The 23,664-nt window shown below is 42.2% G+C and overlaps 1 protein-coding gene across 32 annotated transcripts in view; it reads left to right on the plus strand.

The window, feature by feature from the left end:
• Window positions 1-23,664, plus strand: part of LOC141765101 (regulating synaptic membrane exocytosis protein 1-like) — a 126,687-nt gene that overhangs the window by 64,241 nt on the left and 38,782 nt on the right. For 28 of the 32 annotated variants that reach the window (XM_074631001.1, XM_074631006.1, XM_074630970.1 and 25 more), the window contains 11 exons: window positions 9,698-9,738; window positions 9,949-10,059; window positions 10,329-10,428; window positions 12,134-12,257; window positions 13,308-13,354; window positions 13,524-13,639; window positions 14,667-14,797; window positions 15,079-15,250; window positions 16,779-16,932; window positions 17,150-17,206; window positions 20,985-21,138. In XM_074631001.1, the coding sequence (XP_074487102.1) occupies window positions 9,698-9,738; window positions 9,949-10,059; window positions 10,329-10,428; window positions 12,134-12,257; window positions 13,308-13,354; window positions 13,524-13,639; window positions 14,667-14,797; window positions 15,079-15,250; window positions 16,779-16,932; window positions 17,150-17,206; window positions 20,985-21,138 (1,207 nt within the window). Of the gene's footprint in view, window positions 1-9,516; window positions 9,598-9,697; window positions 9,739-9,948; window positions 10,060-10,328; window positions 10,429-12,133; window positions 12,258-13,307; window positions 13,355-13,523; window positions 13,640-14,666; window positions 14,798-15,078; window positions 15,251-16,778; window positions 16,933-17,149; window positions 17,207-20,984; window positions 21,139-23,664 lie in introns of those variants that run through there. The other 4 variants (XM_074630977.1, XM_074630999.1, XM_074631002.1 and 1 more) reach the window with 3 other exon arrangements.

Raw genomic sequence — 23,664 nt, forward strand, 5'->3', positions numbered from 1 at the left:
GGGATTATTAGCTGTTTTAAACACTCTTTAGCTAGCTGGGCCTCAAAACAGGATGTCTCCTTTTACTCTCATCAGTGGCATGAAGCAAGTTTTTTGCCGGATAATGTGCAGTATGTTTCCTGACATAAATGCATTAGGTTAAGTGAGGTGGTGACACAGGGACAAGTGTTCCGTTTCTGTTTTTAGAAGAAATGACATTTCATTGAATGTTGTTGCATTGCGATTGACAGGTTGCTACTATGCTAACAATTAACCGATTATTAACCGTCAAGATTAGTGCGTCGCATGCAGCGGTGCTATTTTTAGCGCCTAACAAGTCGCCCAGCTGCAAAGAAAAGCCGATGGACAAACATGTTACATCCATTCTTCATCACCAACTGCAGTGTATAGTGCCAAACAGACAACTGGGTCCCCGGTTCACCCGTCTGGGAGAGTTAGTAACCACGATGCTGCGCGTAGTGTACCAGCAAGTCTCCACCGCATTATTTAGTTAAACTGTGAGGTTGTCAGCGGTGTGTCTGCCCGGCTACTCTGTCAACCGGGTGTAACGTTACTGAGTGTCCAACAGGCCGTGTGTGTTTGTGCTACTTTCACAGCTGTAGCATTGCTGTTGGCTTCGTGTTTGCCGTTGTCACACACATACGGTCTGCCGGTCTACGGTTAGCAAGCGTCTGACAGACCGTGTGTGTGTGCGGAGGTGGGGAGTGGGGGATTGTCGGTGGCGTTACAGCTGTGAACGTAGCTGTAGTAGTGTGTGAACTAATTAGTGTGTGACTAAATGCTACAACTCCTCAAGACCTGAACCAACTTCCTGTATCTGTAACTCTGGTTTGGACTCACTTAAGGTGGGCTGTTAAGGAGGACCAGATATTCTCCTTTAAGTGACAAGCCATTCCTCTGAGTTTTATTCAGCTTTTTAACTATTTTTCAATATTTCTTTTAACCGTTTAACCGATAGCGTTAATCTGTTAAAATTCTTAATGTCGGTTAACGGTTAAAGGGTTAATTATTAACATCCCTAGTTGCTACCACGGCGTTGTCCGGTCTGGAGTTGTCGATGTTTTCGTCTAACAACTTTATCCCTTACACAGTGTGTTTTCAGTTCATGAAAGTTAATTGTAGCATTTTGGTCATATAAAAATGTCTTTTTCACCATTTGGTTGTACTTAACTCCACCCTCTCATCTCACTTCTGGTTGCAAAAAAACAAGATGGCGTCGGCCTAAAATCAAGATAGCGACAGCTAAAAGTCAAAATGGCGATCTACTCTCATCATTGGCATGAAGCAAGTTTTGCCGGATAATGTGCAGTATGTTTCCTGACATAGATGCATTAGGTTAAGGGAGGTGGTGACACAGGGTCAAGTGTTCTTTTTCTGTTTTTAGAAGAAATGACATTTCATTGCGTTGTTGCGTTGGGGTTGGTGTCAGTTGATTACATTACATTAAGTCTAGCTGTGACAGTGTTGGCGAGGGGCTCTGGTGTCAAAATATGGCCTGGGTGTTACTGCGGGTTTATGAGATGTGATGAACAACCTCATGTTATGCGCCTGCTATTAAAGTGCCTCGTAATTAAAGTGTGAGGGCCTCACTATTAAAGGATAGGCATCTGTGTTAGACTGCAACCCTCCTCAAATTAATACATGAAACCAATATAAATGCCATCATGTTCGTCACATTTTCCACATTGTTTCCCATTCTTTGAATGGCTCTTAATCTTACTTATTACTTAATCTCAATATGCCCTCTTCTGCTTCACCAGACTCGAGAATCAGTGCCACCAATTGTTTATCTCAGTGCGCCCAACTCCTAATATTCAACAGTAGTGGAGTTTTCTGGAAATTTGTTTAAAATTAATGCTGAATTTGGAAACTTGGCTATTAACATATGACCTTTCAAGTTGATATGACGAGCTTGTTAGGAAACTGTGGCTTATTTACCTTTACTTTACTTTTCAGTTCTGAAAAGTGACGCCAATGCTGAAGTGCCTTAAACCTGCATTCTTTCTAACAGCCAGCAGGGGGCGACTCCTCTGGTTGCTAAAAGAAGTCTGATTGTATAGAAGTCTATGAGAAAATGAGCCTACTTCTCTCTTGATTTATTACCTCAGTAAACATTGTAAACATGAGTTTATGATCTCAATCACTAGTTTGAAGTATTCTTCAATACAGCATGATGTTCATTTAGTAAATTATGGTCCCATTTAGAGTCAGATAGACCATAAAGCAGGGGATGCTTTAGGGCGGGGCTACCTTGTGATTGACAGGTCACTACCACGCCGTTCTCCAATCTGGGAGTTGTCTCTTTTCGTTTTACAACTTTAACCCTTTCACAGATGGTGTTTTAAGTTCATGAAAGTTAATTATAACATTTTGGTCGCCTAAAAATGTCTTATTCAGCGTTCAGTTGTACTTAACTCCACCCTCTCGTGTCACTTCTGGTTGCAAATAACCAAGATGTCGACGGCCAAAATACCAAACTCAAGGCCTAAAATGGCAGTCCACAAACCTATGGGTGACATCACGGTGACTAAATCCACTTCTTATATACATATACATATACATATACATATACACATACATCTATTATTTACACATCCAGCAGTCATAGAGGCCAGAGGCATTGTGTTTTCGGGTTGTCTGTCCGTCCGTCTGTACGTGCATACATAGGTCCTGTCCATTCTTGTGAATGCGATATCTCAGGAACGCCTTTAGCGAATTTCTTCATATTTGGCACAAACGTCCACTTGGACTCAAGGATGAACTGATTAGGTTTTGGTAGTCAAAGGTCACTGTGACCTCACAAAACACATTTTTGGCCATAACTCAAGAATTCATATCCTAATTATGACAATTTCACACACATTTCTATAGTATAAAATAGGATAATGATAAAAGTGATGACATTTGGATGGATGTAATGGATGTAAACTGGTTGGCGGAGGCATACAACCGCAAGGTGGTAATTCTTGTTTTCTTGAAAACAACCTATAGTAACTCATATGTGTGACATTACATAACATAATGAGGATTATGGATTTATGTAGACCTGTGAAACATTCTGTCAACTATATTTGACAAGAAAAAAAATACACAAGTTTAATGCAGAGCACAAGCATTAAGGATATGCGTGCACATAGCTCGGATTAAAAGCTTCAGCAAAGCAGACATGATGTATAAGAGGATGTTGTTATGTCATTTTCATGCAGAAACAGTTATGTACATGTACCAAAAATCCTCTTAGCAGGATTATTGTAAACAGTGTTTGCATCGTAGTTTCCCATTCTGCCCAATAAACTGCATCCCGCCGGATATACGAGTGCATCTCCGACACCGTGGCTTTAATGACGCAGCAGGTTTGACTCTGTTTGAAGTCAAATGGAAGCAGAGAGTGATTCAATATAATTGGGTTACTTCCTTGGTGTAAAGAAGAACACCAAGGTGATAATGGTGCCGAGGAAATGGAAGAGGAATTCTGCTGTTGGGATGACACTGCGTCCCAGTGCACTTTAGCCACTATTGTGTGTAGTGTGTGTGTGTTTGTGAATGTGTGTATGAGATATTCCTACATTTACCAGAATTACTTTAAAGGTGCCCAGAGAATGAACATGAATATATGAACTTGTTGTACTGTACTGTATGTGCTGGTGCAGAGAGCATTAGCGGTGATGTGGAAGGAGTTTTTCTTTTACAGTTGAGAGAACCGAGTCACTGCTCAATCACAAGGCAGTATGTCTGTATAGTTGTCTATGTTGTAACATGGCCTGTTGACTTTTTGGAGAATTTGTCGTCTGTCTTTTCAAAAGTGTAGAGCATCAGTGCAAATGTGAAGTCAAAAAAGGAAGCCATCGGGGCTGGGATCCCATCTCAGCTGGCGCGCGCCGGCCCTCACTTTCATTGCGCTACAGGGTTTTGCTTGCACCCTCTGACTCGCGCATGCGTTAGACTCCTTGGTCCGTGTTTCAGGTGGGTTGCAGACATCGCCGCAGACCCCCTGGCGCCTTTTATGTGGGCGCACTCAGGACAGTCTGCCCCGGTGACACTTTGGCCACGGCCCCAGGAAGCACCTTCGCCCCGAGCCTTTCCAAGCCAACCTAGAGCCGGTCGCGGAGGGTCTTTTGGCACAGAGAAATACTCGTATCGGTACTCGGTATCGGCGAGTACCCAAATGTAAGTACTTGTACTTGTACTCAGTCTGAAAAAAGTAGTATCGGTGCATCCCTAGATATAAGATCACCTTGATTTCATTTAGATTAGGTAACACAATTGTTGATTGGGATTGGATAAAGGTCCAACATGCTACGCCATCCCCAGGCTTGTATGATACCACTTTATGACCATAACACCTGAAAGTGGGGGGGGGGTTGTCGTTGTCCCTCCCTATTCCGGCGCCTATGCATCATACGGACGTAACCCTTTATGGGCTCGTCCTGAAATGTTACGAGGTCTTGAGGTGGGAAATTGGCGGCACAGATTTCCCTGAATAACAATCCCTGCTCCCACTCACACATGAGCCCATGCAGGAAATGTTCCTGAACATTTCAGGGATGGACTGCATGTGTGAAACGGACTTTAGTCTGATAGTCAGGGTAAGGTCATCATATCCACCTTATTCCTAGCCCCCATGATGCCTTGCGTGAATTCTGTCCGTAACTTCCGTCGTGTCGTGTCACTGAATCATTTTCTATGTTGATGCTACACTATTCGTCTCTCCTAGAGTGATTGTATTAATAAATCTAGTAAAACATGTGTGAACACCACCTATCACAGCTCAAACAGGATAATGTGATCATAGCTCTGCCTTCTACTATGGAGGGATGGAGGACGACCAGAAGAAGCGGCCTCAGATAACCTACACTAGCATATTTAGCTACGTTATTGACTCTGTTGCTACAGACGGTGAAGCTCTGAGGCAGATCAGGACTTCCACTGTAACACGGTTTAGTTTTTTTCTACACAGATAACCGTACTTAAACTATTTGTAGTCTAATGCTGCCCTGCACTCCTTACATTTCAAACTGTACAGAAAATGGTCAAAGTAACTGTCTGTCATTAAACCAACGCTACAATGCTGTGTCCTCCCTACACATGAACTCATACCTGATGTTCTCCTGGCTCTGCTGTCGGTCCTTTAAAGGATCCGACGTCTCTCCTCCGCTGCTCTTTATAGCCCAACTAACGTACACTAACTCTGTACACTAACTATGTTCCGGACAGATGAAATTTTTTCGCCGATCGCTGAATAAATACTTCCAGATCGTGCATAACATTTATGTGCATGTCATCCTCACTTCCCCCTCTTTCATTCCCGACCAATCAGAGACCTCCACCATTTGTTCCTGTGAGATTTCAGTCAGTTTGTGAGGTGCGCAACATGCGCCCACAGCGGCTTGAGAGGGGAGATGAGTAGAGCAGCGAAAATGTACATTTCAACTTAATTTATGCTTCTCACAGTACTGTAGTCTGTATGAAATTAATATTATGCTATCACAAGTTGTTAAATATATTACCCTTTGTTGAATAAATGCTTTGAAAGTGGCATTTTTAACATCAATGGTGCGCACTGATTTCCCCCGGAGAATGAGCACACAAACAAGCTTGTCTGGCTCTCAACCACAGAGGAGTGGTGCCTGGCGTGGCGCTGAAGGGCGTAAAATGTAGAGAACACCGTACCACAGCTCCGCAAGGATATTTTAGAAAATGCTAATTCAAAGTTAGTTAAATATCTGTTAAAAATAAAGCAGGATTTTGTAAAATGAAGGTGAATTACTTTTCAAAAGAAGTTGGTGGTTAGCCTATTGGACTAACTAGCGCAATGCTACTGCCGCCACCTCACCGGAAGTTAGTCATTTCTACAGTAACGCCCCCAAGAATAAGGTGGATAGGATATAAGGTTGAATATACCACACATGGTTGAAATAAACCAAACTTAATTGGTAAATTGTGTTAAATGACACTAAAGATGTACAAAATAATGACACCAAATTAGCACATGCTGTTCTGTGGGTATACTTGCTGAGACCATGTGGTGGAGCGAGCGTGAAACAGGTTGATGGGAGTTCAAGATCATGTGATGTAGAGATTTTTTATATATCATGTTGGAGGGATTTTGTTGAGCTTGTAAAAATGCAGATGGAGCGAAAGAGGAGGACAGGCTCTATGATACACACACACACACGCGCACAAACACACACACACACACACACAAACACAAACACACACACACTGTTTATCAAGAACAATACTACGTTAATACCTGCAAAGAGCTGATGCTTTGATGTAGCATCAGTTAGAAGAGCAGCCTAGATTTTGGAATCTGCCCAGCGTGTTCACTCTCCAAAACCAAAAACCCCGACTCAGCAGTTCAAACTGTGGAGTCAGCATTTATCCTCTCTCAAGCATTCTCCGTGGACTTTCAGATTTCAGATTAGCAGCACTGGAGTCATGTCTACTCAGACTTTTTTTTCTGATTTTCTGATTTCCAGAGCAGTCATTCTTTCATTTGATTCTCATTAAATATTACTAAAATGTTTTTTGACAAACAGCAGTGCATGTGATGCATATTTTTTTCCAGAAAGTTCCATCCCCTCCTGCTCTCTTTTGCCAGAAACTTCCATTGACTCATTCATCTCGCTCTGTGCCGGGCTCGAACATTTCCTTGACTTTAAACCTTGAAACTGAAGCTCCTCAAAGTCTTTTAAATCCCCATCTGAAGCCCTCTTTCTGTTGTTTTATTCCTGTGGTGGAAAAGTGGCCATAAATCTCGCAGGCTTCTCTGGTCTGGCGCTGGGCCAGTGAGTTGTTCTTCTACTCGAGCCGACCATCTGTCCGTGTTAATGAGAGCTGGGATACTCTGACAGTCACTGGTATCTTTGTCCCTGGCCGGGCTCAGGCAGGAGTTTTGGACAGGCCGGCACAGTGAATCAGTTTGATTATGAATGAAGCTTTTTTTTTTGCTCTGGTTCAGTGATGACATTTTTGCCAGCTTTTCTCACTACCACTATCTTATAACATTTATATCTCTGTGATTCTTTTTCTTTCTATTTAAAGGGACTGTTTGTAAGAATCAGAAATTGCTTGTTAACAGTGACACCTGTGGCCATTAAGTCAACGAAAGTCAGCGTCCTGTTGCTTACGCTCGCCCTTCAGTGAGGCGACACACGTCAGCTAAAACCACAATATCACTCTATATTTCAGCTGCTTGGCAGTAATGTTAGCTAACCAGACGAAGGTCTCTCCATGAATCAATGCTGATCCTAGTGTTGGCTTTTCCTGCCTCAGCCTCCCGACCGCGGCCGGAGAGAACAGGGGAGATATCGGAGTTTCGATAACGTCACTCGCTCCGGAGCCTAGTCACTTCAAGAAACACGACACAGGAAACCTCTGTTGGTCTGGAGGAGCTGCAGCAGTTATTTCTGCACAAACGTCCACTTTGTCCACTTTCACTAGATATTCTCAGAGCTCAACTAACTCTTCTGCAGTGTGGAGTGTGCACGCATGCACGTGAGAGTGGAGCGAAATAGCGAGAACGAGCGCGATGTGTGAGTGAAGGCAAGCAGAGGAGCAGAGTACAGCAGAGACTCCGGCCCTGGAGACCAAAGCTAGGGTCTCCCTCAGTTCTCGCAACTGCTCAGAAACCCCCTTATTGTCAATCTAGCTAGGAAAGCCATCCATCCTCTGAATGCTCTAGGTCTCTAGTTTGATCCATCCATCCTCTGAATGCTCTAGTTCTCTAGTTTGATCCATCCATCCTCTGAATGCTCTAGTTCTCTAGTTTGATCCATCCATCCTCTGAATGCTCTAGGTCTGTAGTTTGATCCATCCATCCTCTGAATGCTCTAGGTCTCTAGTTTGATCCATCCATCCTCTGAATGCTCTAGGTCTCTAGTTTGATCCATCCATCCTCTGAATGCTCTAGGTCTCTAGTTTGATCCATCCATCCTCTGAATGCTCTAGGTCTGTAGTTTGTGGCTGTAAAGTTTCATGAGGCTGTGATTATCCTAGAGGTCACCACAGGTCATTTTATACAGTGAGGTCAAATTTTAAAAAATGGTCTCACTACAATGAAATGGCTACTATGGGGACTAACATCAACATCCAATTTATGTAATTCCAAGACTGTTTAGGGACCCCAGTATGCAGAAATATAGAAATACACCATTTTACAATAGGTGAAAATAACACATTTATACTGTATGCATAAAACTGCATGTGATTATCATAAAGTGGGCATGTCTGTAAAGGGGAGACTCGTGGGTACCTATAGAACCCATTTACATTCACATATCTGGAGGTCAGAGGTCAAGGGACCCCTTTGAAATGGGCCATGCCAGTTTTTCCTCCCCAAAATTGACCCTAACTTGGAGCGTTATCAAATCAAATCAAATCAATTTATTTTTGTATAGCGTCAAATCACAACAGAAGTTATCTCAAGACGCTTTATATGTAGAGCAGGTCTATGACCGTACACCATAGTTTAGAGACCCAACAGGATCAATCAAGCGCACTGTGGCCAGGAAAAACTCCCCGATTACTGGGAAGAAACCTGGAGCAGAACCGGGCGCAGGGCGGGCGGCCATCTGCCGAGACCGGCTGGGGGGGATAGATAGATAGAGAGAGAGTGAGAGAGAGAGAGATAGAGAGAGAGATATATAGAAGCAGCCACAATAGCAGTCTAGCAGCTGTAATAACTAATACAAGTAGGGCTGATAACACAAAACCAATAGTGGTGGATGGAAAGAGTGATAATACAACTATCGGAAAGCCAGCACTGTCCAGCATCTCTCCTCAGTACGTCCATGTGTATTGGTGTGGGACGTCCCTGCGATCGATGCCCGTGCATTGGTTCCTGCAGCATCAGCATGCTTGCTGGGAGCTCTTGATGTCTTTGGCAGTGATTGAGAAGTGATGTAACCTCTTTCCTGAGAAGCTAGGATTGATGAATGCCATAAACTGAATCTGCTACAGCCTCTGAAAGACAGTAAAGTCGGTCTGGGTCTCAGGGGGTTAATATCAAGTCAATGGCAGCATTTATCATACATAGCATTTCATGAAGCATAATGTCCAGTTGAGTATTTTTCTGTAAAAGTGTGGAGATCCAAATACCAGCTCCAGCCCTGATGGATCAGGGAAGGATGTATAAGAAGGATGGGAAGACATTGACAAAGGGAGGCCCTGACAACACTGCCCCAAACTGTGTCAAAATATCTATTTGTTTAAAGGTCCCATATCGTGCTCATTTTCAGGTTCATACTTGTATTTTGTGTGTGTATTAGAACATGTTTACAGTATGTTCCTCATACTGTCTGCCTGAATATACCTGTATTTACCCTGTATTTCAATGGAATTGCGTTGCTAGGCAACAGCTTGGGTCCATGTTTACTTCCTGTCAGCTGATGTTATTTACATACACTGCAAGAGGAAATAAACTGGGACACATTTAGAATGTTTATGTTTAAAACCGTGTAATGGTCTAAATATTTAATATTTGTGACATTTCTAATATAAATGACATGAAAATCTCACTTTTTACAAAATGGGACCTTTAATATGAAACATATCTTTTCCCCAGTCTCTCATACCGGGAACTGAAACCGTAAAGTATAATATATGTACATTTACTGTACATAAAAGACACATTTCTCCTGAGTACTGACAGAGGCCAACTAACTCCTCTTTCTCTTTCTCTTTCTCTGTGCAGGGGACTGGGACTGTCATTCTCTAGATCCTACAGTGTGGCATGTAAGTTTCAGCAAAACGTGACACATTCGGGGCATTAATGTGCTGCTCCCACCCGGATTACTCACAGTAACTCACATGCAAACGCACACTCAAATTCTTAAGTGCATTAATGAAAATCAATCAAAACAGTAACGTTTAAGGACATTTCTGTTTTCCCTACCTTCTTTGCATGACAATGCCTCATCACTCCCCTCATAACTTCTCCTGTAGCATCCAGTTACATGGCAGCCGTCCAAAGAGGGCGACCACCTAATTGGACGCATCACGCTAAGCAAGAGGTCGGCGATGCCCCGCGAGGCCGGCTCCCTCCTCGGCCTAAAAGTAAGCAGTAACATTCACACCTGGATCACACCTAGTGTTTGTTTTAACTTCAGTTTGAGTGCTAGATGAGTTCAAACTGGAAACGGTGATGCTTTGTAATCCCTGTGAAAGCTGTGTGGAGTACTGGGTAACAATCATGAAAGGTGAAGAGTATTCCACGACACAGTTATGTAGAATACTAATAATTACTGAATCCTGCAGAGAAAACAGGGAATTGCTAACATGAACCTCTGTTCCTATCCATTCTCCTTTCTCTCCTTCGTGTGCAGGTGGTAGGAGGGAAGATGACGGAGACGGGGAGACTCGGGGCCTTCATCACCAAAGTCAAGAAAGGCAGCCTTGCAGATGTTGTGGGACACCTACGAGCAGGTGCGGACATATTGTTTCTATGCAGCAGCAACTGTAGCCTACTTTACCTGTTTGATAATGTTTGAATCGAGAGGCAGATTTTTAAAGTCAAGCTGAAATTAAAATGTATATCTGTGTGGGGGTGGACACCAAAAATAGTAATAGAAATAATAAAAAAAAATAGTAACTTTCGAAGAGACACAAAGGCAGTTAGCCAGCTGTTGTTATCAATTTCTTAGTCCTACAGCAGGGCTACCTGTGATTTGAGCACTGTTACTGATTGTTACTTACTGATTTGTACAACTTTAATTTAATTTATTGCAGATGTTCAGGCAAGATCGCAAAATAATTATTAGACATGTGTATAAAACAAACGTTTGTTTAACAAGAGATGAATGCATATTAATTTGTCAAAATTACAATCCAAACACGTGAAATTGCATAGCAGTCTATGAGATCTTTGGTTTTCTTTCCCCCAAAAGGGGGTGCGGCCTTGACTTTTTGCGAAGTACCCGTAGGCTATGTGCCGGTCTGATGTATAGGCCAATGAAAGAGAGACAGCTTACGCTAGCTATACAACCCTCCTTTTTGTAATATGGGACGCATAGAGAGGAGCTGCAGATGACTCAGCAGGTTTTGAAATGACATGAACGAAGAGTAAAATGTAGTGGGAATCAGTGCTAATGTTAGCAAGCTAGGCTAACTAGCCTCCACTTTCTGAGTGAAGCTCCTTAGCCTAGCTTGCTAGCTTGCACTTTCCGAGTCGAATACGAAATAATGTTGAATGTTATAAAGGCGATATATCTTAAGTTGCTTTCAATTGATAGCCAACACGACATGGTCTTGTTGGAAAAGGGGAAAAGTGTCTTGTATCAATGTTTGTAGGTTACAAAACGTATGACACTCTCCAGACAGCAGTGTGCTGTTGATAGCATCGTCAGCTTTCAGATGTCACTCAACCGCCGCGAAAAGAAGCACCCATTCGGGCTCGAAGCTATTCATTCCCACAAATATTTCCAAAAACAGAAAAACATGCACAATAGCTGCATTAGCATTAGGCTACAGTTTTCTTCACGCCAAAAGTGAGGAGAATTCAGAATTAAAGGTTCCATATTGTAAAAAGTGAGATTTTCATGTCTTTTATATTATAAAGCAGGTTTAAGTGCTTTATAAATACTGTTAAACTATCAATACACTCAATATACGAAGAAATACACACAGCCGTATTCAGAAATTGTGCGTTTGAAACAAGCCGTTAGGATTTCTGTCCATTTGTGATGTCACAAATATACAATTATATAGATCATTACACGGTTTTAAACAGAAACATTCTAAATGTGTCGCAGTTTATTTCCAATTGCAGTGTGTGTGGGAATGACATCAGCTGACAGGAAGTAAACATGGACCCAAACTGTTGCCTAGCAACGCAATTCCATTGAAATGCACTAAAACGGAGCGTTTCAGACAGAGGGTAAATACTGGTATATTCAGGCAGACAATATGAGGAAAATAAAGGTTTTTTTGAACATTAAAGTATGTAAACATGTTCTAGTAGAAACACAAAATATAAGTATGAACCTGGAAAAAAGCATGATATGGGACCTTTAAGTTTGACTTTAAGATGTACAATTCTCTGTTAGTACCTGGCTTTTTCTAGTCAAATTTACTGCGACATGAGCCTCAGGCTGGATCATCATTGTGTATATGTCGGCCATCTTGGTTCCAGGTGACGAGGTGCTGCAGTGGAATGGGAAGTCGTTGCTGGGAGCAACTAAGAAAGAAGTGTACAACATTATCCTTGAATCCAAGGCTGAACCACAAGTGGAAATAGTTGTTTCAAGACCTATAGGGTAAGATTAACGTCATCAATATGTAATAATTGTCATTAAAGTACTTGAGTGATGGCATTGACAGACACTGTCTCCTTCCTTTATCTCAAAGCTCTATCCACCGAATTATGTCCAAAAACTTCTTGAGAAAAGTGTATAGAGCATATCAGTAAGTAGTGTTGATTTAATGGGTGGAGCCCCTTCCCCTTCATGCCTTCCCTGAAATCCTGAGATCCAAGAGATGAATTCCTTTTTCCAGCTGTTATTTTTTCCTCTACTACCCAACATGCTTAACATGTAAACATGTATTTGATTGACTGCTCGCTCTTCTCCTACCATGCAACTGTTTGTTGACATGAGTCTTTCACTCATTCATTTTCTAAAGATGAATGTACAGTAAAGTCCTGACTGTGTCTTTACATGGCAAGTATCTTGATGTGTATATATAGAGTGGTGCAGGGATGGCGTATTTCTGTAGGCCAACCAGGAAGTTAGCATCGCCCTGGTTCCTGCGACAAAAAGCCAATGGGATTTTATGGATTATTGCAGAAAATAAGATTTGTGGCAAACGCACATTTATGATACTTACACGTTTTGTTCAGCAAGATAATCTCCACAAATCAACACCACCTTTATGATTTTTGAAGTGTGAACGCAATCACCAGAAGTAAAACACTAACGTTACGCTATAAACGCACTACGGTCGCATGAGCGCGAGTATACACAACGAGGCTGTAAAGGCGGACGAGTCGGCGTGATGACGTTTAGTAGTCTCATTTAGCCACTTGTTAGCAACCGCCTTTTTAAGACACGTAAAAGCTTCAAAATTCATGAGTAGGATATTTACTGACGTATTTTATATCATAGAACAAAACGTTAAAATCTCTCCAGCTTGTGTTAACCACAGACCCTATTTCAGGCATCTAACTAAAAACCCATTGACTTCCAGACGAGGGAACCAGAAGAGCTAAAATGCGAACTCATTTCCTGGTTTTAGGACTCATTCCTGCAGCACTCTATTCTGTACATTTGAAGTTGAAGAATTCACTGACTCTCTTTCGCTTTTTACAGGGACATCCCAAGAATCCCAGAGTCATCCCACCCTCCTCTAGAGTCTAGTAAGTGTTTGTATGTGCAGCTTATATGGTATTACCATTGTTTACTGCTTTTGTAAGTAGCTTCTGGAGAGAGATACATGTGTATTTATGTGTGCTCTAATTTCAAGTTTTGGATTTGATTGTGCTTTTTCTTCTGATTTCTTACAACAACTGTTGTTCTCTATAACAGCAGGCTCCAGTTCCTTTGAGTCGCAAAAAATGGACCGACCCTCTATATCAGTGATGTCCCCTACCAGCCCCGGGACCCTCCGAGACCTTCCTCTGGTACTGCCTGGACAGCTCTCTGTGAGTATCTGAGCAGGACTGAGCAACCCATTCTCACTCCCAAACTCATCAGATATGGCAGCTTGGTCAGTCGCCCCACCGCGTTTAACTATGACGCTCCATGTACACCTCTAGCGTCAACGGTGGAAAAACTTATTTTAACGACTTAAAAAGAAAAGCCCACCTAAAAAGTGTACGCTATATTTAGAGTAATCTCTGACGGCGAACTGAACTGAAAGTGAAACGTACCTATACTGTTTTTGTCCTCTGAGCCCGCTGGCTTTGGAGAGAGCATAGATAAGTTTCACTTTCAGTTCAGTTCCCCGAATGGGAACAGGAGCGGGCTGTCTGATGGCAAGATAAAGCGGTGAAAATATTCTAAATAAAGCGAACACTTGAACGGATATCGATTTTTATTTTTTTAGGTGAGCCTTTCTTTTAGGTGGCTAAAAAACATTTTTCTGCCGTCCCCGTCCACAGCACTGTATTGCTTTGCTCCGGTGTCGGTACTCATGTCTGTTTCTCGAAGCTTTGGGATCCCAAATCATGATCTTTTCCTAAACCTTATCTAAGTAATTTTGTTGCCAAAAATTAGTAAGGCAACTTACTTAAGAAGAAGAAGAAGAACAACAAGCTTTATTTGTCAATCAACACAAGGCAAATTCACACAAGGCAGTTCTAGATACCACGCCACAGACATGCATTTTCGGAGGGGTCACAGGGCAGGGTCAGCAGTATTTAGGATGTTTGGTGCATTGCTCAAGAGCAACCCGGCAGTGCTCTGGAGGCAAACTGGCACTTCTCCAGCTACCAGTCCACACACCATACTTACATATATACATACAACCAGCGACCCTCAAGTTCCTAAGCCAAGTCCCCACGGACTGAGCTACTGCTGCCCCCACACTCCTCTTCTTCTTCTTCTTCTTCATTTTCATTTTCTTCTTAGTTGGGAGTGTGAATGTGTTGGACTGTGAGAGAGGTATGTCGTTCATGTGAATGGATATAGATATGTATAGAGGCTAACGGTCTTCACACATTTTTACAGGTGAAGCTGTGGTATGACAAAGTGGGACATCAGCTGATCGTCAACGTCCTTCAAGCCATAGACCTGCCACCCCGACCAGATGGACGACCTCGGAACCCCTATGTCAAGATGTACTTCCTGCCTGATAGGAGGTAAGGTCATTGTATTAATTTCTTTTTATTTTGTAGGTTCATCTCACAAGTACAGTCCATCAGTCACTTACCTGTTTGACATCATACCAGCCGTAAGGAATAGAATCAGAGGAATATCTATCTGCTTAATCTCATAGTTTTCATTTGCAACACGAAGAATTTCGATGTGTTTAATGTCGTCCACCCTTATTATTTTAAAGGGATACTGTCTTTTAAAGTCATTTTCAGAAACATGCTTTTCCTCTTATAATCTAAACACTGTGTGCTCATGCCTTTGTTAGTGATAAGAGTAAACGGCGGACTAAAACAGTGAAGAAGAGCGCTGAGCCCAAGTGGAACCAGACCTTCCTATATTCCCACGTTCACCGGCGGGACTTCAGAGAACGCATGCTAGAGATCACGGTGTGGGACCAGCCCAGAGTCCAGGAGGAGGAGAGTGAATTCCTGGGAGAGGTGGGATGCATATTATTTCCACATACTGTTGGTATACTGCAATCATTTGCAGATTGAGCTGTTGCTGCTAAAGTAAAATACTGTTAAACTATCAAAACACTCAATATACGGAGAAATACACACAGCCCGTATTCAGAAATTGTGTGTTTGAAACAAGCCGTTAGGATTTCTGTCCATTTGTGATGTCACAAATATACAATTATATAGATCATTACACGGTTTTAAACGTAGACATTCTAAATGTGTCCCAGTTTATTTCCAATTGCAGTGTGTGTGAATGACATCAGCTGACAGAAAGTAAACATGGACCCAAACTGTTGCCTAGCAATGCAATTCCATTACATTTCCGTTGAAATGCACTAAAAGGTTGTTGTTGCAATTAGGCCTACATGATCACCCCTCAAAAGAGAACGGCATCTAGTGGTGTGGTTGCAGATTGCAACCAATTGTAATACCCCTCCGCTCAGCCCTCCCTTTCCAAGCGTGTGTACGGTGGTCTTCAGGTAACATCAAAACATGAAAGGCTCTCTCTAGAGCCAGAGTTTGGTTTGTCCGTTCTGGGCTGCTGTAGAAACATGGAGGAGCAACATGGTGGACTCTGTGAAGAGGACCCGCTCTCTATGTAGATATGAAGGACTCATTCCAAGCTATTGAAAAACACAACGATTCTCAGTATCAGGAGATTATACACTAATGAAAACATAGTTATGAATATTATATTCCATGTCCGCTAATAGATCCCCCTAAATTCTACACACTGCTCCTTTAATCCTCCAGGTCACCAGAGAACCCCATGTCACTTTTGTCTGACTTCACCCTTACATGAAATAGAAAATTTATTTCAGGCAGTTCCCCAGTGCATTTGACACAGTTGTAAACCTTGAGATGTTGACTAGATTTAACAATATAGCCATGGGAGAGGTAACAATGACGGTCACACAATGTAAGTTTAGAATACACTAGGGATGTCAATAATTAACCGTTAACTGTTAACCGATATTAAACATTTTAACTGATTAACGCTATTGGTTAAAACGGTTAAAAGAAATGTTAATAATTCATTCAAAAGCTGAGCGGCTCAGAGGAGTGGCTCGTTACTTTAAGGAGAAAAGCTGGTCCACCTTAACAGCCCACCTTAAGAGGCGGACCCGGAGTTGCAGGATACAGGAAGTTGGCTCCGGTCTCTCCATGGTTGTATTAAAAGAACAGCTCCAGCTCGCTTGAGCGGAGCGGATGAGTTGTAGTTTCGTAGCATTTGTTCACCGACAAATAAACTGTACACACACTGCTACACCTACGTTCACAGCTAGAACGCCACCAACAACCCGAAACTCACCGCCAACACACACACACACAGTCTGTTGGAAACTTGCTAAAGTTATGGCGGGCAGACACACAGCTGACAACCTGCTAAACTAAACTATATAACTATACTATAACTATGACTGTAGTGGATCCACCCGACTGTTTCTCTAACTCGCTCACTCACCCTCCTCTCCCACCCTTTCCCCTCTCTGTCCTCTCTCAGATCCTGATAGAGTTGGAGACGGCCCTGCTGGACGACATTCCTCATTGGTATAAACTCCAAACACACGACATGTCCTCTATACCTCTGCCCCAGCCGTCCCCGTACCTCCCGCGCAGACACGTCCATGGAGACAGCCCCAGCAAGAAACTACAGAGTATGTGTGGTTCTACACAGTGTTTTTTACATATAGTATGTGTGTGAGTGTATGTCTGATTTAATCCCTGTTTTGTGAACCTACAGTGCGTCTGAGTGCGTGGTCGCTAACCTTTTCCTTTACTGAGCTTTCTCTTTTGTGTCTCTCAGTGTGGGAGACTGACAACTCTCAACCTTACCCTGTCCTGTATGTGTGTGTGTTGTGTATGTGTGTGCAGGGTCTCATCGCATCATTGATACAGAGTTTGATGATGGTATGATGGTAGTGACTAAAGGTGGGTGGGGGGCATGGTTACTGAGCATTCCCTCGTGTTAGCCTGTAGGCGTCCAGCACTGGGTGAGAGAGCGGCTTCTTTGCATCCCTCGCTCCATCTGTTTCTCAAACCTTCCAGCCTCCTTTTGGCTCCGCTGTGTGTTTTAGCACAAATTGCACCCAAATTAAAGTAATTAATCTTTGCTGTATCAGCGAAAAGGCAAAACTTTTGCAATTCATCATATTGCTACTGGACTGCAGATTTTTGAATAGCAGTGTTGTAGCGTGCAGCCGTTCTTAGTGCTGCAGCTCAGCAGCGCACCGTACTTCACCGAGGCTGCAGTGAGCAGTTTCTCCTCTTCTGCTGGGCCGTAGAAACACCGAAGCACCGAGTGCATGTTAGACTGTAGAGCTACAGTTTGTTCACTGCCATTCCACCGAGTTTCCCGCCATTCTCCTGCATGCTTCTTCTACTTCACTGAAAGGACACTGAAAATGTACAGTAGAAGCTGAATTTGTGTTATTTTTGGCCAGTAGAATCACTACGACTGCTTTGTTGTTTGACTGTTTCTGCCGTGGCTTAGTTTCCTGTCAGATGAACGTGGACCTGGTTTAAATATTCAAACCCTTTTATGATCATTTTCCAAATGCCAGATGGTTTGCCACATGAGAAAGTGAAATGAGAGCGTTAGTTAGAGAGAGTTACACGATCTCTTATTTGAACGTCACTATGCTTATTTTTATTCTCATGCAAACACTGAGCTCAGATTGTAATAGGGCTGTCAGTCGATTCAAATATCACATGATTATCCATAGTTAATCATGATTAATTCCAAATTCATCAGACATTTTTTATCCGTTTAAAATGTACCTTAGAGAGAGATTTGTCAAGTATTTAATACTCTTATCAATATGAGAGTGGGCAAATCTGCTGCTTAATGCAAATATATGTATATATTTATTATTGTAAATCAATTAACAACACAAAACAATGACAAATATCGTCCAGAAACCCTCAAAGGTACTGCATTTAGCATAAAACATATGCTCAAGTCATAACAGGTAACTGTTAACTTTGACAGTCCTAATATTTATACATTTAATTGACACATTTAATTGATATATTTATGATACACCTGATCCTTTAAACAGATAAATACACAGTTGAGTTGGGAATTGAGAGGAAATGTTGGTTCTGTATTTTCCCCCTTTTTCCCTGTTTCTCTTTAACGATATCTTTAATGCTCCTCAACACAAAAATATAATGATGTATTAATACTATAAAGCAGGTTTATGTTCTGGCTGTCACTTTAATAAAAAAAATTTGTTTCTGAGAAATGGTGTTTTTCCATTAGTTAGCCATGGCAAATGGCTCTGAATACTACAATACCAATGAGCCTCAGTCACAGTTGCTACGGAGAAGAAGCCAGTCGTAGGGTGTTAATCAGAGCTGTTGCAAAATACAGAACAAAACCCACCGTAGTTGCTCATTTCATCCACAACTGACCCAGAATCCAAAAGGGAGGTCATTTAAGCTGCAGAATTTGTTAGTAGTTTTTAAAAAACACCTTCTGCTTGATCGACATTACAGAATGTTAAGCTTGGGGAACAGATGTTTCTTACCAAATTGCATCTTGGGAGGTGTAGTTTTTATGTACACAGGCTTGTACCTTGACTTTCTTGATAAAAAAAACACATACTGTATGTTCTGTCAATGTTGCCCATCTAACCCACTTTGCAACTCTATTTCATATCTTATGATGTATGTACAGTATATCTACTCACTCTACTAACACAAAGTCAGTAAATCTCGTCAATTTACTGTGAGGAAATAAAAACTCTACCAACATATTACAATAAGCAAAACAGACTGGAATACGTGAATAGATAAATGAATAAACCTCAATTAAAGGCTAGACTAAAAAGGTGTTATACAATAAATAATTAGACCAATAAATAAATAAATAAAGCTCAGTTAAAAGCCAGACTAAAAAGGTAAAATACAATAAATGATTAGACCAATAAATAAATATATAAAGCTCAGTTAAAAGCCAGACTAAAAAGGTAGGTTTGAGTTTCCTTTTAAAAAATATCAACATTCTCTGCTGCCCTCAGTATTTGCTTAATTTTCCTCTTTTCACAAAAAAAAGGAAGCAGATACACGTTCTGTAAATAAGGGCTGTACGATATATGGAAAATATGTGATAACGTTGAAAATCGCAATAACGATATTGCTATATTGAAGTACACACAGTTCTGCCTTTCTGCTGCTTTCTGCTAAAATACAACAAATTGCTTGTTGAATTAAAAAAATGAAAGGAAATTATTTCCAACATGTTTTTATTGAACAAACTGAATATTGAACAGAACACTACTGACACCAAAAGACTGATTTTAAAGTGACACTCTCTTTGAACTAACTCAAAAAGTGCAATATTGCAGTCTTTCACAATGTGTTTATAGCACAAGTTGACATTGCGACGACTGATAAATATGATGATAGATGATATGACAAATATGTTATGCAGCCCTACTGCACAGTAAATATTAATCTCATGCATTTGTTGTATTATCTGTATTAGGGATGTCCATAATTAACCGTTTAACCGTTAACCGACATTAAGCATTTTAACCGATTAACGCTATCGGTCAAAACGGTTAAAAGAAATGTTAATAATTACCTCAAAAGCTGAGCGGCTCAGAGCAGAGGAGCGTCTCGTCACTTTAAGGAGAAAAGCTGGTCCACCTTAAGAGGCGGAGCCGGAGTTGCAGGATACAGGAAGTTGGCTCCGGTCTCTGGCTCGCTTGAGCGGAGCGGAGGAGTTGTAGTTTAGTAGCATTTATTCACCGACAAATAAAGTGTACACACACTGCTACACCTACGATCACAGCTAGAACGCCACCAACAACCTCACACTCACCACCAACACACACACACGGTCTGTTGGAAACTCACTAAAGTTACTCAGACTACGTGCGCGGCGGCAAACACGAAGCCTCCGGCAATGCTAGAGCTGCTAACGTAACACACTGTTTGTTGGCCATTCGCTAAAGTTACGCCGGGCAGACACACAGCTGACAACCTGCTAAACTAAACTAAATGTGCGGTGGAGACTTTTACTGGGAAAGTGGCTGCATGTCCGCGACACTACACGCAGCATCGTAGCTGCTAAGTTAACGCTCCCGGACGGTGAACTGGGGACTCCCATCAACCAATATCTGTTGTGCTCCTGCAGTTGGTACACCGCTGCATGTGAGGCACAAATCCTTTCGTTTAACGGTTAATAATCGGTTAACGAGGGTCGGTTATCGGTTAAGACAATTTTCAAAATTAGCATCCCTAATCTGTATTATTTTGTGGATTAAATATGACCTATTATTTGTAGCTGTAGTGGTGGTTAAAATCCACGAGGGGTTAAAAGTCTGAACTCTCATCTCATCTGGCACTCCATGCAGGTCGTAACAAGAACTGAGACCGATCTCAGGTCCGACAGAGACATGGCAGAAACAGTCAGCTACTCGGGCTAGCTCACATGGCTAGCTAACCTGTCTGCTAGCTGGTCATTTGTCTGTAAAACATCCTGATGTGATGTTCTACAGTCTGTCAGAGAATGGCATCTGTAGTGGTAGTCAGTAGCACAATGCTGACAACTGGTGCATCCTTATCAAAGGACACACAACTAACGCCTGGATGTGTGTGTGTTTCTGTGTGTTTCCATCAATCGACGAACACCTTTGTTTGGATGTGTGTGTGTGTGTGTATGTGTGAATTCTGCTTTTTGTTTTGTGTGTGTGTGTAGGTGCAGAGCGTAACTCCAGGGAGAGGGAGCGGGGCAGTACGCTGGCTGTGCCTGAGCAGCAACGGGCCGTCCAGCACCGCTCCCGGTCAGTGTCTCCTCACAGAGAGGACTCCTGCAGGGCTCGGTCACGGCCCGCACACGTGCCCATGCAAAGGTCAGCAACACCTGCCAATGAATGACCCGGTGAACTGTCAGTGGAGTGTGTGTGTTGTCTCTGGTGACTATACTCCAACATCAGCCAGTGTCTAAAAGGTAGTCAGTAGGGTTTAGCTTTGTCAGGTATTTATTTAATGATCTCAGTGTCAGAGAATATACTCATAGACAGTGGTTCCTAACCAGGGGTCCAGCCCCCCCCCAATGGAGCAATATGATTAAAAAAAGTGATTTTTATAAAACGGTCACTATATCCTGACAGTAGTGCATGAGACAGGTAATCTGAAGAAAGTCATGTTTCCTCAGGTGTCCTCCGATGCTCCTAACGGCATTTGCAAGATTTCACAGACCGGAGGAAAACAAGCATTAAGAGCTGATCTAGAGTCTGCCGTCCAACTTCCGTCCGTGAGAGCCGGCTGTCAATCGCGAACTCCGACCAAATGGTCAAACTAGGCAGCGCTGATCAAATATGAATCAATATTCTGTTACTGTAATGCCTATTTCTCTCCTCAGATGTTCTCAGAAACATCTTGTAGTGTACGGTTTAGCTGTAACATGAGAAGGTCTGTGACCCGGCAGCCATTTTGAGATCAGTCGACGAAATACCAAGCACCGCCCACCAACCGGAGCACAGTCAATAGGAACGCTCTCTCTCTATGAAATGACTGTGATTGGTCAAATTCTACCGTCGCGGGCTAGATTTTAAACACACTTCCTAGGTAATTCATACCATGTCTGAATATAAAACCATTTTAAAAGATTTATATTTTTTTATACTTAGCAAAATCAAACAAAATATTCAATCCATATTTGTTGGCGTTAAGCCTTTCAAAAGCAAAATTTTTCACAGCGGCTCTCCTCTCTTGATGCACACAAAGGGAGGCCCTCACCCGTATTAACCGTCTAGCAGCAATCTAACAGCAGCATAAGTTACATTTATTTAACCACAATAACCAAAACGTTCTTTTGGCTCTTACACTATTATAGTAAATGAATGAAGTCGTTACCAAAAGAAAGATCATCGCTCGGCAAATCCATGAAGACGTCATCACTTTATTTATGTTGACAAAACCGTTTGAGTTCTATTCATTAAAGAAAGTTGATTTAATAAATAAAGACTAACTCATGTAATACCCTGAATCACTTTAATCAAATTGAGGATTTTGTTTGAGGATTTGTAATTTTTTTTAAATACAAGTAGGGGAGGCTTTAAGGAAAATGGGTTTGCAGCCATTGCTGTAGAGTCTCAATTATGCATACCAGATTACATGTCCAAACATCTGACATTCTATCGTTTTAATCAGATTATTGTGTGGTATGCATCAGTCATTGATAATACAGTGTCCCCCTAATATGGAATTGATGCAGCTTGTTAACATGTATTTATTTAGGCCTTTAATCTCACCACTTTATGGCCAAATCAATATTAGGTAAAACATGTTTCTGTTTATGGCTGTTGGCGTGATGTTATTAACCCTTCTGCCAGCTGGAGCTAGCCAAAATGGCTAAAGCCAGCATGGCTATTTGGGGTCACCATATGCGTTGGGATGCATCTTTGATGTACATGCATGGAAGCGGGAGAGAATGTAGATGAATTAATTTTTCTATCAGTACCTCTTTCTTTCCTTCTTTCTTCCTCAACATCACACACATCACACGTGTTGCTTCTGCTGCATTTGATTAGTGAAGTATAGTAAGTATAGTAAGTATAGTAAGTCGTAAGTATAGTAAGTGAAGTAAGTATAGTGCAGAAATGGGTTTATCATGATTAGCTTCAGTTATACCTCTTAAAGGGACTGTTTGTAACTTCTTACACGTATAAATCATTGCGGGTCGGTGTCTCATGTGCGCTCACGTGTGGCTACGCTGTTCAGACTCAGATTCCAACACAAACTACATGGAAGCACCAAAACCGTGTTAAACAGTGTTGGCCGCGGTCGGAGGACGCGGGGGAGACCGTAGCTTTGGTCTCCAGGACTGGAGTCTCTGCTGTACTCTCCTCCTCTGCCTGCCTTCACTCACACACCACGCTCGTTCTCACTCTTTCGCTCTACTCTCACGTTCATGCGTGCACACTCCACACTGCAGAAGAGTTTAGCTCTGAGAATATCTAGTGAATGTACAGTGGACGTTTGTGCAGAAATAACTGCTGCAGCTCCTCCAGACCAACAGAGGTTTCCCGTGTCTTGTGAAGTGACGGGGCTCCGCAGAGAGAAACGTTATCGTGTCCGACCAAAACGCCGGTGTCTCCCCTGTTCCCTCCGGCCGCGGTCGGGAGGCTGAAGCAGGAAAAGCCAACACTAGGATCAGCATTGATTCATGGAGAGACCTTCGTCTGGTCAGCTAACATTACTGCCAAGCAGCTGAAATATAGAGTGATATTGTGCTTTTAGTTGACGTGTGTCGCCTCACTGTGTTGAGCGATGCTCGTTCATGTCTATGTAGAGCGAGCACAAGCGCGAGCAACAGGACGCTGACTTTCGTTGACTTAACGGCCACAGGTGTCGCTGTTAACAAGACATTTCTG

This window comes from Sebastes fasciatus, chromosome 3 (genome assembly GCF_043250625.1).
Source record: "Sebastes fasciatus isolate fSebFas1 chromosome 3, fSebFas1.pri, whole genome shotgun sequence".
In the NCBI taxonomy this organism is placed as follows: domain Eukaryota; kingdom Metazoa; phylum Chordata; class Actinopteri; order Perciformes; family Sebastidae; genus Sebastes; species Sebastes fasciatus.